Raw genomic sequence first — 13,827 nt, forward strand, 5'->3', positions numbered from 1 at the left:
CGAAGTAGTAGGACCATGCTGAGAGAACGAGGTTAATAGAGCTCTCATTACAAGGGCGGCATAGTTTTTATCGCGGTTCTATTGGGCCGCCCAGGGTCCTGTTTGGACCTCATCGAACATTGCCCTCGGGCGGCTCGGGGCCCCTTGTGAGCACAGGACCCTCCGTTAAACCCTGTGTGCCCCTGGCAGATAAGGTGCCCTGGTCGGTGCAAATCACTGGCCTCGGCTTAGCATCTAATTGGAAAGTAGACCCTCAGGCCTATGCCGGCACGGAGCTGGCTGCGCGATACTAGTGGTGTCTAGCCGACCTATAGGCCATGTCGACTCAGGGGGTCCCTGATCAGCGCAAAGGGCCGTCTGACTCTCATTTGTGGGCCCATCCCCGCAGGCTGACCCCCTGAATAAGGCTACAACCAGCCCATTGAGCTCTTAGACCCTCCAATGGGGCCTTAGATCCTCGCATCCGGTGAGGCTTCCAGGCTCTCCGAGACCCCTCGAACACTGCATCTGGCTGACCCAGGGTCTCTTGCCAAAACAGGGCCCCTTATAGGCGCTGTGAGCCTATGGCAGACGTTTGGGTCCCGACCAATGTAAATCACTAGCTCCGGTCTTGTCCCTGCTTGGAAAATTGGCCCTCAGGCTCATGCTACCACGGAACAGACTGTGCGTTACTGGTGGCATCTGACCGGCATATAAGCACCTATCAACTTAGGTGACCCTATATCAGCACACCGGGCCCTCTAGCTGACATTAGAGTGCCCGGCCCTGCGTGGCAGGGTCCCTAAATGCGACCTCTGGCTGACCTTTCGGACCCTTCTGGCCCTCAAATCGTGCCTGTAATCGTAGGTGTCGAGGGAACCTAGGGGCCCGTCGGGACCAAGGGGGGGGGGGGGGCGCGTGCCCCATGTGCCCTCATGCCTAGGCTATTGTCTCGCTCGGGGGGGGGGGGGCATTGACCGTTCACCAGCACCGCCGTCGTCTCCACGAGCCATGCACTGTTAGTGGCGCCGGTACTCCTCTTAGCGGAGGCCGGTCTCCACAGCCACCTGCAGCGCTAAGTCGGCGACCGTCGCAAGAGCCCGCTGATTGGGCAGCTTGCGCGGAGGCTCAGAGAGTCGTTCCGAGATCAAATGCCGTTGTTGCCGCAAACACCAAGTTGGCGGCGAGCTCCCGCGGAGCTGCCAGGCAGGAGGAGGTGGGCATGCGCTCCTTCGCCTTATGGGGCGTGACCCCGGCAGGTCGCAGCAGAGCGCGTTCCATACAAGTGTTTTCCAGCGTCCACATGCTCTCAGTCGATTTCTGGTACAGGTGTCGATTTGTATTCTTTTGTGAGGGCCCTGCCCCCCCCCCCCCCCCAATGTTGAGTTGGACCTCCCAATGTTGGCTTGGCCCCCAATTTTTTGGCTGGAATACTACAAAAAAACGTGGGTAAATGGTGATTATAACACAAAGACTATCTTCTTAGATATTTCTGCGTAGTGTCGTCTCGTGCCACTCTCATAACAAAAAGTCATGGCTGCTCTCACCACAAGTTACAAATCGTTACAGCTGAGCCGATAACCGATGCAATAAACTTCACATACCTAGCGCCAAAAGAGACGCAGTGGTTTGTGAGGTGTTAAAGTGAAAAGCTGTGGAATATGGAATGGTTTAAGTCCTGCATGGCTGACACCGTTCCCGTCCCCCGCAACCAAAATGCGTGTCGACTCCCATGACCACCATAGAAGAACGCCATCGGTGCTCTAAGGCCTACAAATCATATAAAGGTTAAAACATATATTGCGTTTAATCAGAATGAAGTGGGCTAAATCCGGTGAAAAAAAAATGGGGGGGGGGGGGGCGGGATAGATTGTCGGACCTTTGGTTCGCCCCCCCCCTCATAATTGATAAAAATTGACACCCCTGCTTTCTGGTTTTAGTATGAGTGGGGGAATGTGTTAGGTTTGTCAAGACGGCCCACGCCCAGCACACGCTCAGCCCACGGTCAGCCACCGCTTAACCGACGGTCGGCACACGGTCAGCCCACGGTCGGCCCATGGTCAGCCCACGGCCGGCCCACGGTCGGCCCACGGCCGGTCCACGGTCACCCAACGGTCGGCCCACGCTCATCCCACGGTCGGTCCATGGTCGACCCAGCCTAAACACACCCACATCGATGACAGCCTCAGTGCTAGGCAGAAACCGCTCGAGGCCCGGAATCGTTTCCTGTTCCTGAAAAACTCGAAGTTCGTTGACCTGTTTGTCGGGCAGTTCATGTTCACGCTGCGGTGCACGGTGCGCGGCCACGTGTCCGTAACATTTGACCCGTTCTGGGACCTGAGCCTGCCGATCCCATCCATGATGGGCCAGGTGCGCTTGGAGGACTGGTTTGGCCTTTTTGCCAGGGAAGAGGCGCTTGACGGAGAAGAAAAGCCGACGTGTTCCATGTGCCAGAAGCGTCAAAAGTGGTTCTAGAACTTCATAATTCGTGGGCTTCCGCGTAGCCTCGTAGTGCGCCTGAAACGGTCGCTGCTGCATCTAGATCAGACCGGAGGCAAGCCCAACACCACTTTGGACTTCTCCACCAGTGGTCTGGACTCGTCACCATACTCTGCCCTAGCGGGAGACTGGGTTTCTGGGTTTACGGCATGACACAGTATCCTGGCGTGACGTACTCGGGCCTCTTCACGGCCCAGTGTAAACATGCCTGTTTGGGAGTCTGGTATGAGTATGACTTCAGAGCCCAGCTTGTTCGCATGCTCTGCGCCAACTGCTGCTAAGCACCGTGCTGTCTCGAGCTGACCAGTCACTACCTGCCGCCGGCCTGAATACCAGTACTCAATGGGGTTCGAGTGGGCTGTCCCACCTGTCCAGTCCCGTCGACTAATCACTTTTGTGTGGTCCAATTTTTACCGCCTATAAGAGGCTATTATGTTTGAGTCACATCAAATTAAAGTCATATTTCCCCAACGCTTTATTTTCCATTGAGTTTAGCATTGCTTCAACGAGATCAGACTTGATGCCGTCAGCGCTTAGGACTTCGCTGATTTCCAGCTAGGCGTTAGCTGGGCCTGTGACACATCGGCCCCCATGAAGATTAGGCCAGTCCAAACAGGTTCTCATCCTAAAACTCACCGTGAGATCTTATCTAAAAACCCATATTCAGATATCTCGTCTTAAATCACATATCACCAAAAGTCATTATATTGTATCTCGAACGGCTGTGCATGCCGAGCTGATTCCGAAGTTAGGCGACGCGTTCTCCTTGTACTTCTCGTTCTAGAGTTACGGGTAGGAGACCGATTTTTCACTCAAAACTTTGTTCCATATAGACTTTAACGAGGCGTTCAACGGGCGGCCTACAAATTGGCCTGAGGAAGCCAGTGTTCTTTCTTTTTTCTCTCGCGCTCACTTTCATAGCTTTCCATTTCATCTCTGGATCGAATCCTGAGTGCGTGTTGGAATCATTAAACATGTTATATGAATACATAGGAATGATTCCATATCAAAATAGGTGTGAATTACGTAATTATCTGAAAAATTGACGTACTCTTGTATTCCCTCCGCATTAGAGAGAAGCGATGTGTTCATGACGCAATGGACCTCCACCTGCCACATATTGAGCATTGTTGAAGGGGCCGCCGGTATAGGCCAGGGTGGGCTGAACGTGGGCTGAGGGTCGGCTGGGGTGAAAATGTGGCTTTGCTTTACTGCAACTCAGGTTCTGTGTTGGTGTTGTTTTAATCCCTATCCACCACGGACTCTACCGGACAAAGACGGTCGTTTTGAACATGCAGCATGAACTGATTTGGTGAATATTGATCGATTTGAATCGAAATTAATCAGCCGTGCTATGGGAGCCAAACTACTGAATTCCCTCACACTGCAGGGTATCGTACTTGCTTCGTACTGGCCCTCTGCATATCGCATTGTAAGCGTTTTTGGAGGGGCCGCTTGTATGGACCGACAGTAGGCTGAGCGTGGGTTGTCCTGGCATGTTCGAGTTGGCTCGAATCCTGTGCTGCAGTGCTGCATCAGTGGCTGTGGCCGTTTCGATTTTTGGACGATTTATGAACCGTGCTCAATGTTTATTTCCCGTATTCAATGCCAAGCAAATAAACTTGCTGCTACGAAATTATAAATCGGGTATCCCAGCAAAGCTGGGATATATTCGCAGCGCATTAAACAGATCATCGTTTATTACTCTTGTTCATTTCATGGCTAAAATTGAGTTCACTTACAGCAAGATCCTAGCAAACTGTTCCAGGCTGGTTTCAACGTGCTTACAATGAAGAACTTCGAGGAAAATTACACAGTTTTCGCACACTTTTATCATTCCAGCGTTACGGAGCAGTTCGATATATGCCTTGTGCTGTAGCACAGAGCTTTTTAAAGAAAGGGCATCCAAAGGTATCACGTGTGCGACTCGATGAAATGCTCTCCACTTCAACGAAGTCTTGGCGTTATACGAGCGACCGCTCGGAATTTTCGACACGGAAGAGCATGTGCCTTGTGTGACACTGGCAGGCCGCCGCCAGGGCTCTGAGGGGCGAAGGACCGTGCCTGGGTGGCGACGCGCACGTCGCGCATTTCAGCTCATATAAACGATGAGTTCACACAGTTCTGATTCGGTGCGAGTGATCAGGTCCGCAATCTCTTTCCTACCCTGGCAAGTCGTCGAAAGGTGACCGGTAACACACGAACACAGGACAAAACCATGCGCACAGATACTCTGAGGTTTTAAGTGATGTAAAACAGAAAATCAAACTGGTATGGTCATAAGCGTAGTGTACTGTCGACGCAAATATTTTCCAAGAGCGCGGTGCCATGCCAAAGTTGCAACAGCCCGGAAACCGAGGAAAGCTCTTATCGCGCACGTTTTGAACAGCAACTTGTGCCATCAAGCCAGCGTCAGAAAACAAGAAAACATAACCGGTAACGATTCAATGTTTATTCAAAACAAAACTTAAATGTTATACTAAAAGCAGCGAGCGGCATTGATAACGAACATGCACAAGAACAATTATTTCACCGCGTGCCGAAGAGCAGGACCGCAACATAGCGCCTGCCATCTGCCGTCCACCGGCCGAACCATAGTTTCACGCTTCTGCCAATGGACCTCTCGTATCACAATGAGTGTCCTGACAAAGCTTTCTTCGCGCTTACAAAAACCGACTGAGTATCTTGTACTGTATGATAGCTGCGCGAGATACCAGGCAAGGAAGAGACAAAGGACAAGGGAACGTCAGCCGACGCTGCGCAGATCGAACGGAAACACAAGGGAAGGGGAGCTGACGCGGCCGAAACGCGCAGCTCCACCATCCAGAACGTATCGTGCAACACCAATTCCACGCTGTGAGCGGCCGCGTCATTGTGTGGATGCACAGAGAGGCTGGCGACGGGGCGGGCGGCGCGCGAGGCGCGGCCCGACGGGTCGGCCCCGGTTGCGCGCCGTCCGCGCCCGCCCGGACACGGCTCGCGCGGCAGTCTGACGTCACAGTTGGCAGCTTCGGCAGGCAGTGGCAGCACTCGATAGCAGAACGCCTCTACAATTAACAAGAAACCCAGCAACACGGTCCCATCAGGTACTAGCAGGTGGGCTCCGGCGGGCGGGCGGCGCGCCGCGCGCCGCGCGCCTCGCCTCGACCATTGCCGGGCGCGTCTTGTCGCCCACCGAGACGAGCACACTACAGTAATAAGTGAATGAAGTCGCACACCACGGGAAAGGAGATTTGACACGACACAACCGCGGTCGGAGCCGAGCCGGCCGCCGCAAAGCCCGGGGCGCTCTCGTCGGAGACATTCTGTCACGGAGGGCCGGGGCGGGCGCCCGCGCAGCGTCGGCGAGGCGAGCGGCGACGTCGCGTCGCGTCGGGTACGACTGGAAGAAGCGGCGTATTTCTAAGACAACGGAGAGTTACACTGACGCAAACTCTTGGCTACTGGACTGTCTGGTAGCATTGTTAATGAGGTAAAATTCAGGTAGTGTTACAGCGGGTATCATCGGTTGACTCCCCATCACAAAAGGTCGGCCCTTCGCTGGCTGGCGGCAGGGTCGGCACCCGGGCGCCACGTGACCTGGCCGGCGCCCGCCGCGCTCGGGCGGAGCGGGGCGGTGGTCAGCGCGGCCCAGCGGGCGCAGGCCGCGGTCGGCGCGCCCGCCTCGCTCTCACGCACTCACGCACGCAGACAGAAACACCGACCGCTCGGCGGAGCCGGCGCCTTCACAGAAAAGCCACAGCCCGAGGGGTCGGTTGGCCGGCGGCCGCGGCGTCGCCCACGGTCGGCGAGCGTCGCCACCCGGGCACGGTCAGACCGTGGCCCACGAGTCCCGCGCGCGCCATCCCGGCGCGGTTAGACCGCGGCCGGTGAGTCCCGCGCGCGCGCCGGCCGCCTTTGGCGGCCCGGACCGACGACTCGCGCGCCCCAGCTCCGCATAGCCCGCCGTCGGCCGCGACGCCTGCGGGGCGCGGCGCGACGGCAGCGCCGGTGGCGCCGCGCGGCGGCGGAATGCGGCACTACTCGGCGCTGGCCGGCCGGCTGCTGGCTTTGGCGGCGCCGCCGGCGGGGCTGGTGGGCGTCGAGCCTGGCGGCGACGGCCGGCGGCTGCGCACCACGCAGTCGAGCGCTGCCACCTTGTGACCCTCGCTCTCCTGCCGGCATGGGGAGGGGCGGTTAGAGCCTGGGCGAGGCACGTCGGCTGCGGTACATCGCATGGTGGGGATCGTCGATGCTGACATGTGGCAGTGACTGGCTTTGACCGCGTCCCGGTGCGCGGCCGCACAGCCACTAACGCATCAAGCTTGGCATTCTTCTTTAGGACCAACAAGAGCTTCAACAAGGTCGGTGAAAATGATCGCATCAAACGCACGAAAGTAGCTGCACAAAACAAGATAATTCTGGCATTTATCTGCACCTTCCGCGACCGTTTGCACCTAGCTGCGCCAGTAATGCATCTCCACATCTATATCAGACGAGCCCGACAGCCAGAGGTGTTGCCGCGCGGGTCGAAGCGCACAGACGGCCGAGTGGCCGCCAACGGTTACCTCGGCATCCATCAGAGCCTGACGGGCGGCATCCTTCTGCTGCGTGACGATCAGGTCCCGCAGGTGGGCGGTCCTCTCCTCCAGCAGGGTCTGCGGGCGGCGAGGCGGTCAGGCGGCGGCGCGACACTGGCGCCCCTGGCGGCGCCGTCCGCTGAGCGGCAGCCGCTGGATCGACGCCGCCAGCAGCCAGCGACAGCCGCCTCTTAGGCTTTGGCGGACCGCGCTCAAACACTTACGTAACTTCAGGGAATACCAACGAGAGCAAACGGCCACGTGGTGACTCTATCCAAACATCGAATCTCAACACGACCGGTGGCAGCTCTGGGGCTTCGGGAAGCCAACGCACGCCGTCAGCGCGAATACCTGGTCGCTTCCGTAGCCAGCTATCCACGATCGGCCGGGTTTCGCTCTCTGCGTCACAATTACCATGTCCAACCAAGCGCGTCGCTGACGGCACGCACAACCCCCGCGTCGAGCGTCGCCCGACAACCCCGCCGGACGACGCCCCCCCCCCTTCTCCCCCCCCCCCCCCTCTTGTCCGTTCCGCTCACACCACTCACCGTCTTCTGCTTGTTCTCGGCGCGCAGTCGCGTGACGGCGTCGGCGAGCGCGCGCACCGTCTCCACCACGGCGTCGCGTCCGCCGGGCGACAGTGGCGCCGCCAGCGAGGCCACGCGCGCCACCGCGCCGTCCACGTCGGCCAGCAGCTCGGCGGAGTCGCCGTCCGAGCCGCGACCCTGCCGGCGTGAGCGGAGCGTCACAGCGGGGTGAACGGCGGCCGGCCGCGCCACCGCGCCGCTACTGGAGACGGCTGAGGGGCGCGCGGCGGAGCGTCTCACGGCCTGCTTCTCGGGGACGGGTGCAGTCGCAGATCCCCCCCCCCCCTCGCCCAGGTCACAGGGCCACAGGCGAGCCGGATCGCGTCACAGAGACCACCTGGTGCGACACTGACACTGTCCACGACATCCCGTCCGTCCGCTCAGCCATCCGCCCCGGCGCGGCACCCGCCATCTCTGTGCGGCTGCTGGAAGGGCAAACCCCGACCGTACGTCGGCCGCGCGCTGCCCGGCGGCTCGGGCGCGGCCGCAGCCGGCGTGCCGCCGCGTGCCGCGTACCTTGTCGCCGGCCGACTGGTGCGGCGCCAGCGCCACATTCGGCTGGAAGTGCCGCTCGTGCTGCTTGACGTCGTCGTTCTTCACCACGCGGTCCGGGTGGAGCAGCACGGGCGGCTCGTGCGACAGGAACGCTCGCCTGTCGGTCCGGAACGCACACGTCAGCGCCAGCGGGCCGACCGGCCGACGGACCGACGGACGGCACAAGGTCGGCGGCGCGCGGCCTACTCCCGGCCGGCGGCGGGCGGCCCGACGCAAAGAAAATACATCCACTTTGACACACAAAGGCGTGTTTTGAGGAGGCGCCTCGCTCACATAGCTGGCCTACTGGACGAGCCGTCCATCACGGTCAGACGGAGACTGAGAGGAGGCTCGCTTGCCAGACAGCGTGTAGCAACAGTTCCAACACGTCACCCCGAACACACATCAACACGTCCCGCGCGACAAGCCGCAAACCGCACCACCAACAGCACACACACAAATATTCCACGATCGAGAACAGCTGCACTGGACGCACCAACTACCCATCACATTCAGCACGCGCAGACAACAACGGCTGGCTGCGCGACACCTGCCCTCGGATGGAACGCGGACCGCTCCAGCCCGCCTCGCCCGCGCGGCCGCGCGTCACGCTGTTGACACCCGGCCGCACTCCGGCCGGCGGCGGCAGCGGCGGCCGGCGCTCGAGCGCCGACCTGCCTGCCCCTCTCCGGTCTCCCGGGGCTGTCTGTGACCTACCGCGGCGCGAGTCACCGGACGGCCGCCCGCGGACACCGAACGGTCGGTGGCGCCCGGACCGCGGGCCCGGCTCGGCCGGCGCCGCTGAACGCGACGGCGGCGGGGCGGGGCGGGGCGGGGCGGCGGTCGAGGAGCGGATCGCCGCCCACACAGCTGCCGCCCTCCCAGCGGAAAGACGACGCTCGCCGCGCGCACGGTCCGGCATCGACTGGCAATGCCGGCAAGTTCTCCCGCGCCGAAGTTTGCCAATCGCAGACTTGTGTCACTCAAGTTTGGACCATGGAAGTTGCGGCATGACTTCTCCCCGAACGTGAGCCGGCCGTCCGGCCGCCGGGGAACTCTCAGCCGCGCCCGCCCGTCCCAAATCGGCGGCAAGTCTCTTTCATCGGTGGCCGGGCCGTCTGCGATGATCGCCGGGTGTCTCTGCGCTTCACAATCCGCCGGTTTCCGCGCAGCGGGCCGCAGCGCCTTCAAGAACCGGGGCGCTTTGTTCGGAGCGGCAGGGTTTCTTTGAGCGGCGGGCAGCGTCTCACTCGGTGGCGCGGGGCCGCGCTCCCAGCTGCGCCGCCAGCCATGCCCTCAATGGCAGAGGGGTAGGGGTGGGGGGCGGGCGGCCCGGGGGCGGGGCCAGGCCTTTCTGGGAATCGGCCGCCGCCGGTTATAGCACGAGCGGAGCGCAGCGGCGGCGGCGGCGGCGGCGGCGGCGGCTGCGCTGGTCAGGCGCGGCCGGAGCTGGGGCAGCGGTCTGCCAAGGTCGTGTGGCGGCCGGCCGCCGCACAGGCCGACCGCAGACTGGTGACCGCCGCCGGACGACCGCGCGCACCGACGCCGTACATGGCACAGGGAACTGCGGCGCCAGCAGCAGGTGCGGACAGGCTCGAAGAAGGAAGCGGTCTGGGAATGCACCTAGTAACGGTCACTACGAAGTCTCTCGCAAACCACACACCATCAGGCGCTGGGTCGATGAGGAACGGTTTTGCAAGACCGGTGAATTTATTGTTGGACGGACAGTGCCCCATGAGTGACGATTTACATCCCTTTGGAGGGCCTTGCCCCCCCCCCCCACCCCCCACCCCCATATGTTTTGTCAGCATTTTGACCGGTGGCGGCGGCTGCTTGCTGGAGTCGGCGGAGAAGTCGGATCTGTAGTCGGTCCCTTCCATGAAGGAGAACAGGGTTTACCTTCACATTTTGGCAGGTAAGTGTCAGCTGCCGTCATGCCCCTTCTAACCCGCGGTGTTCGCTATTTTGACGAAAATCACCAAATATTCCCGAAAATAAAAAGCCTTGTTTTGGGGGACGCCTGCCTACCCCCCCCCCCCCTCCCACACCCCCTCTTCCCTCCCACGCCATGACGTGCACACATCGCGTCAATGTCCATCTTACAGCGGCGGTCAGCACGCGAGCCGTGCCGGAGGCGTCTGTGCTCGGCCGGGTCCCAGGAGCAGGCGGCGCCAGCCCACCGCCGCACGCCGCCGCGGTCGGAGCCGGCAGACGGCCAGGCGCAGTGCTACGGCTTTCCGGGAGTCCCTGGCTCGCGTATTTAAGGTGCCCGCTGGCCAGAGCTGGCAACTGGCCGACGGCGCTTCGCGGAACCGTATCCGTGCGGCGCGATGAATGGGCGAGCCGGCCGGCCGGAGGGCGGCAGTGGCCACGGCGGCAGCCAGTCTGCCGCCGCTGCCGCCGCTGCCGCCCCGCCCCAACCGCCGGCACACAAGGACATGCCGAAGACGGAGCCACGGACGGCATCTCGTGTATCAGGTATTGCGGGGCACCTGGCGACACAGCGCAACACAGCACAACACAGTCAGTCACTCAGTCACCCAGCCAGCCACACAGCCACACAGCCAGGCACTCAGCCAGCCAGCCAGACAGCCAGCCAGCCAGACAGCCAGCCAGCCAGCCACTCAGCCAGCCAACCAGCCAGCCGGATACATGAGCGCGGGTTCAGACTCACGAGGTGGTATGCAGGGCGGCGCCGGGCGCCGGCTCCTTGGTGGCGGTGTGCGCCGGCGCGGCGACCGGCGAGGGCGGCAGCAGGCGGGGCAGCGCCGCCACGTACGGCCAGCCGTGCCAGCGGTACAGCAGCGCCGGGTCCAGGAAGCCGGGCGGGCAGAGCAGCGCCGCCGCCGGCGCCGCCTCCTCCAGCCGACAGCGCTTGTCCTCGGGCACGTCCTCCGACGCCGACTGCGGGCACAGGGGTGGGCCTCGCTCAGAGGGCGGCCAGGTCGCGGGCACCGTGAGACAGGCTCGCGGCACGGGCACCACTGTGGCACATATGCTGACATGTTTGTAGGCGGAAATACATCGTTTCTCCCGCGGAAAAAATATCCTTTCAATTTTGAATGATTTGAGGTGATGTTTTGGGTGTTCTGATGCTGATATTGCTGCTATGCTATGGGTAAAGCAATGCGGGGAAAAACTACAAAGCTCCAACATTGACGTATGACGATACAGAACACACAGCACACAGGCGCAAGGCATCCTCGCAGTCGACGAACCCCCCACCACCAAAATCACGCCACAAGGCAAGGCGGGATGCAGGGCAGAGCGGAGCGCAAGGCAGAGCGGAGCGCAGGGCAGAGCGGAACACAGGGCAGAGCGTGGCACAGGGCAGAGCGGAGCGCTGGACAGAGCTGGACGCAGGGCAGAGCGAGGCGCAGGACAGAGCGGGCGGACGTCGGCGGGGTGAGGACCGAGCGCGGCGGTGTCGGTGCCGACCGTTGACAGGGGACGGGCGGGACGCGCGGCGGCAGACGGCGACACGCCACCGAGCGAGGGCGCGACATCGCCGCCTTACAGAGAATCGATGCACGGTGGCGTTGCGACAGCGCGCCCCCGTACGTTGTTGGACGCGGCGTAACTGCGGCCGCCGGAGGCCCAACGCACGAGGCGTCAGGTCATGCGCTGCGCACTCCCGGATGTCCAATATTGCCAAGGCCAATGAGTGTAGTACAGATAGGAGGTGGCGTATCAAATTGACTGCAAGATACGGCAACGCGGGATGCTGCCATGTTTCGCGGCGTCTGGAAGGTGCTGCCTCCTTCCGCTATTTCGCTCGCCCACGTAGCGAAAACAATGGCCATCTCCAAGCCGCTAGCCCGGCGGTGAGAAGCACCACTAGAACGCGTCGACACCCGCTGCGGCTGTAGCCGCCCGTCGCCGGCCGCCGACCCCAGCGCCGCCCTGCGGCGGTCACTGACACCGCCGGCCGCCAGAAACGACGCCAAGCGAAAGCAAAAAGCGCGCGGCGGGTGGTGGCGGCCGGCCGGTCGTTCGTTGCACTGGCCGGCCGTCATCGGGCGGGGGGCGCGCCTACGGTCGCCATGACAGCGTCGGGCCGACGGAGGCGCGCCCGGCAGACGGGGGGGGGGGGGGGGGGCGGTGGCCGGGCAGGCCGACCGTGCACAGCCGTCTGCGGCCGACGGGCATGGCGAGCTCGTAGTCGTAGCGTGTCTCCCGGCCGTAATTGCGGCAATTATGCCTCCAGCGGGTGGAATGGTGGCAAATTTACGGGCAGACGGCGGCGGCGGCGGCGGCCTACACTCGCCGCCGGCGCGCCGACCTCGCGTACCGCCTCCGGCGCACTGTCCGGCTCCAAGTACCGCCTCTGGCAGAGGCGAGCCTGACGGCCGCATGGCCGCGGGGTGGCGGGAAGTGTGCAATGGCAGTCGTATGGCACGACGGCATTAGTTTGTCCGTGCATTTTCTCCGAAGATCTCTGGTCTCTGAAGACAAACTGAAAATTTGCAACTGGCACAGCACACAAAATACTGCCCTGTAATCAGCTCTGACGGTCGGCCGGGGGCATGCTGAGCAGCGCTTTTCGGATTTCCCGTTTGATCGCCGCGGCGGTCTAACGCTTTCGAAAACCGGTATAGCAGCTCCAAAGGCGTTGTCAGGAATACGATATTCCGCAAAGATAGGCGCGAAATGTAAGGCTCGTGGCAGCGCAGTAGATGTATGTGTGTCGACTGGCATGATAGCTTCCATATGGCATGTCATCACAAATATCTGCGTGACGACATAAAGATCCGCTCCCAGCTGTCTCAACTCAGCGGGAGCCCGGTAACATTCGCGCCACAAAGCTGAGCACCAAACGACAACCGTTACAACCGCAAGCACTCAAGCCGTCTTCCAGCCGCCAACAGTAGCTGCATAACTGATCGGCCGGGCTGACTACCGTGCACCGGACGGGACATCAGTACCAGTCACCGGGGCTCCGGCGCCGGTTCTGCCCAGGATCGCGCTAGAGGCCGCAGTGGAGCGCGAGCTGAGCGTTTGTGCCGGGTACCGCCTTGAGCATCATCCAAACCGCGGCCCGTGGTCCGGCTTCCTCAGATCTCGTCTGAGAGGCGGTGCACCTGAGGCGGAACCTGACGAGCCGGTCCAGGTCGTGACCCCAGCCTGTGCGCGCTAGTCCACGACGCCGCCAGCCTCGCCTAGCTCACACAGGCCGTGGCCCAGCCTCGGCCGTGAGCGCTGCGCCCCCGCCGGCCGCCGGGCACCGACCTCGTTCGAAGCGGCGGCGGCTGCGGCGGTGGCGGCCGTGGCCCAGCCCGCCACGCAGTGCGCCAATTTACGGTACGCGTTTGCGGTGCGCTTTTCCGATGGTGGTTTTCTTTGTTCGAAGTCCGTCGCTCGGCCGGTCGGTCGGCCCGTAGGTCCGGCGAGCGGGCGGGCGGGCGGGCGGGCGGCGCCGCGCCAGCCAGTCTCGCCCAATGGTCGGCCATCCCAGCCCGGTCGTCAGACGCCGCCGCCGCCACCGCCGCCGCCGCCGCCGCCGCCGCCGCCGCCGCTGCCGCCGTCACCGGCGCGGGGAAAGAGTGAGGAGGGGGGGGGGGGGGGGGCGCCGGCCGTCGTCCGGAGCGGCGTCGCCCCGCGGCGGCCCGCGTCAGGCGCCGTCGATGGACGGCCGACAGCCGACGGCCTGCCGATTTATGGCCGCCCAC

At 62.2% G+C, this 13,827-nt stretch overlaps 1 protein-coding gene across 1 annotated transcript; it reads right to left on the reverse strand.

Annotated features, from left to right (window-relative positions):
- Positions 1-6,489: 6,489 nt before the first annotated feature.
- On the reverse strand, positions 6,490-8,036 carry LOC119096594 (uncharacterized). The gene is made up of 4 exons (XM_037219496.1): positions 7,953-8,036; positions 7,586-7,732; positions 7,026-7,115; positions 6,490-6,632 (listed from the first exon to the last, which is right to left on the reverse strand). The coding sequence occupies exons 1-4, from the start codon at positions 8,034-8,036 to the stop codon at positions 6,498-6,500; spliced, it is 456 nt and encodes a 151-aa protein (XP_037075391.1). The 3' UTR covers positions 6,490-6,497.
- Between the last annotated feature and the right edge of the window lie 5,791 nt (positions 8,037-13,827).

Source organism: Pollicipes pollicipes, unplaced genomic scaffold (assembly GCF_011947565.3).
Source record: "Pollicipes pollicipes isolate AB1234 unplaced genomic scaffold, Ppol_2.1 Scaffold_4295;HRSCAF=5057_pilon_pilon_pilon, whole genome shotgun sequence".
NCBI lineage: Eukaryota > Metazoa > Arthropoda > Thecostraca > Pollicipedomorpha > Pollicipedidae > Pollicipes > Pollicipes pollicipes.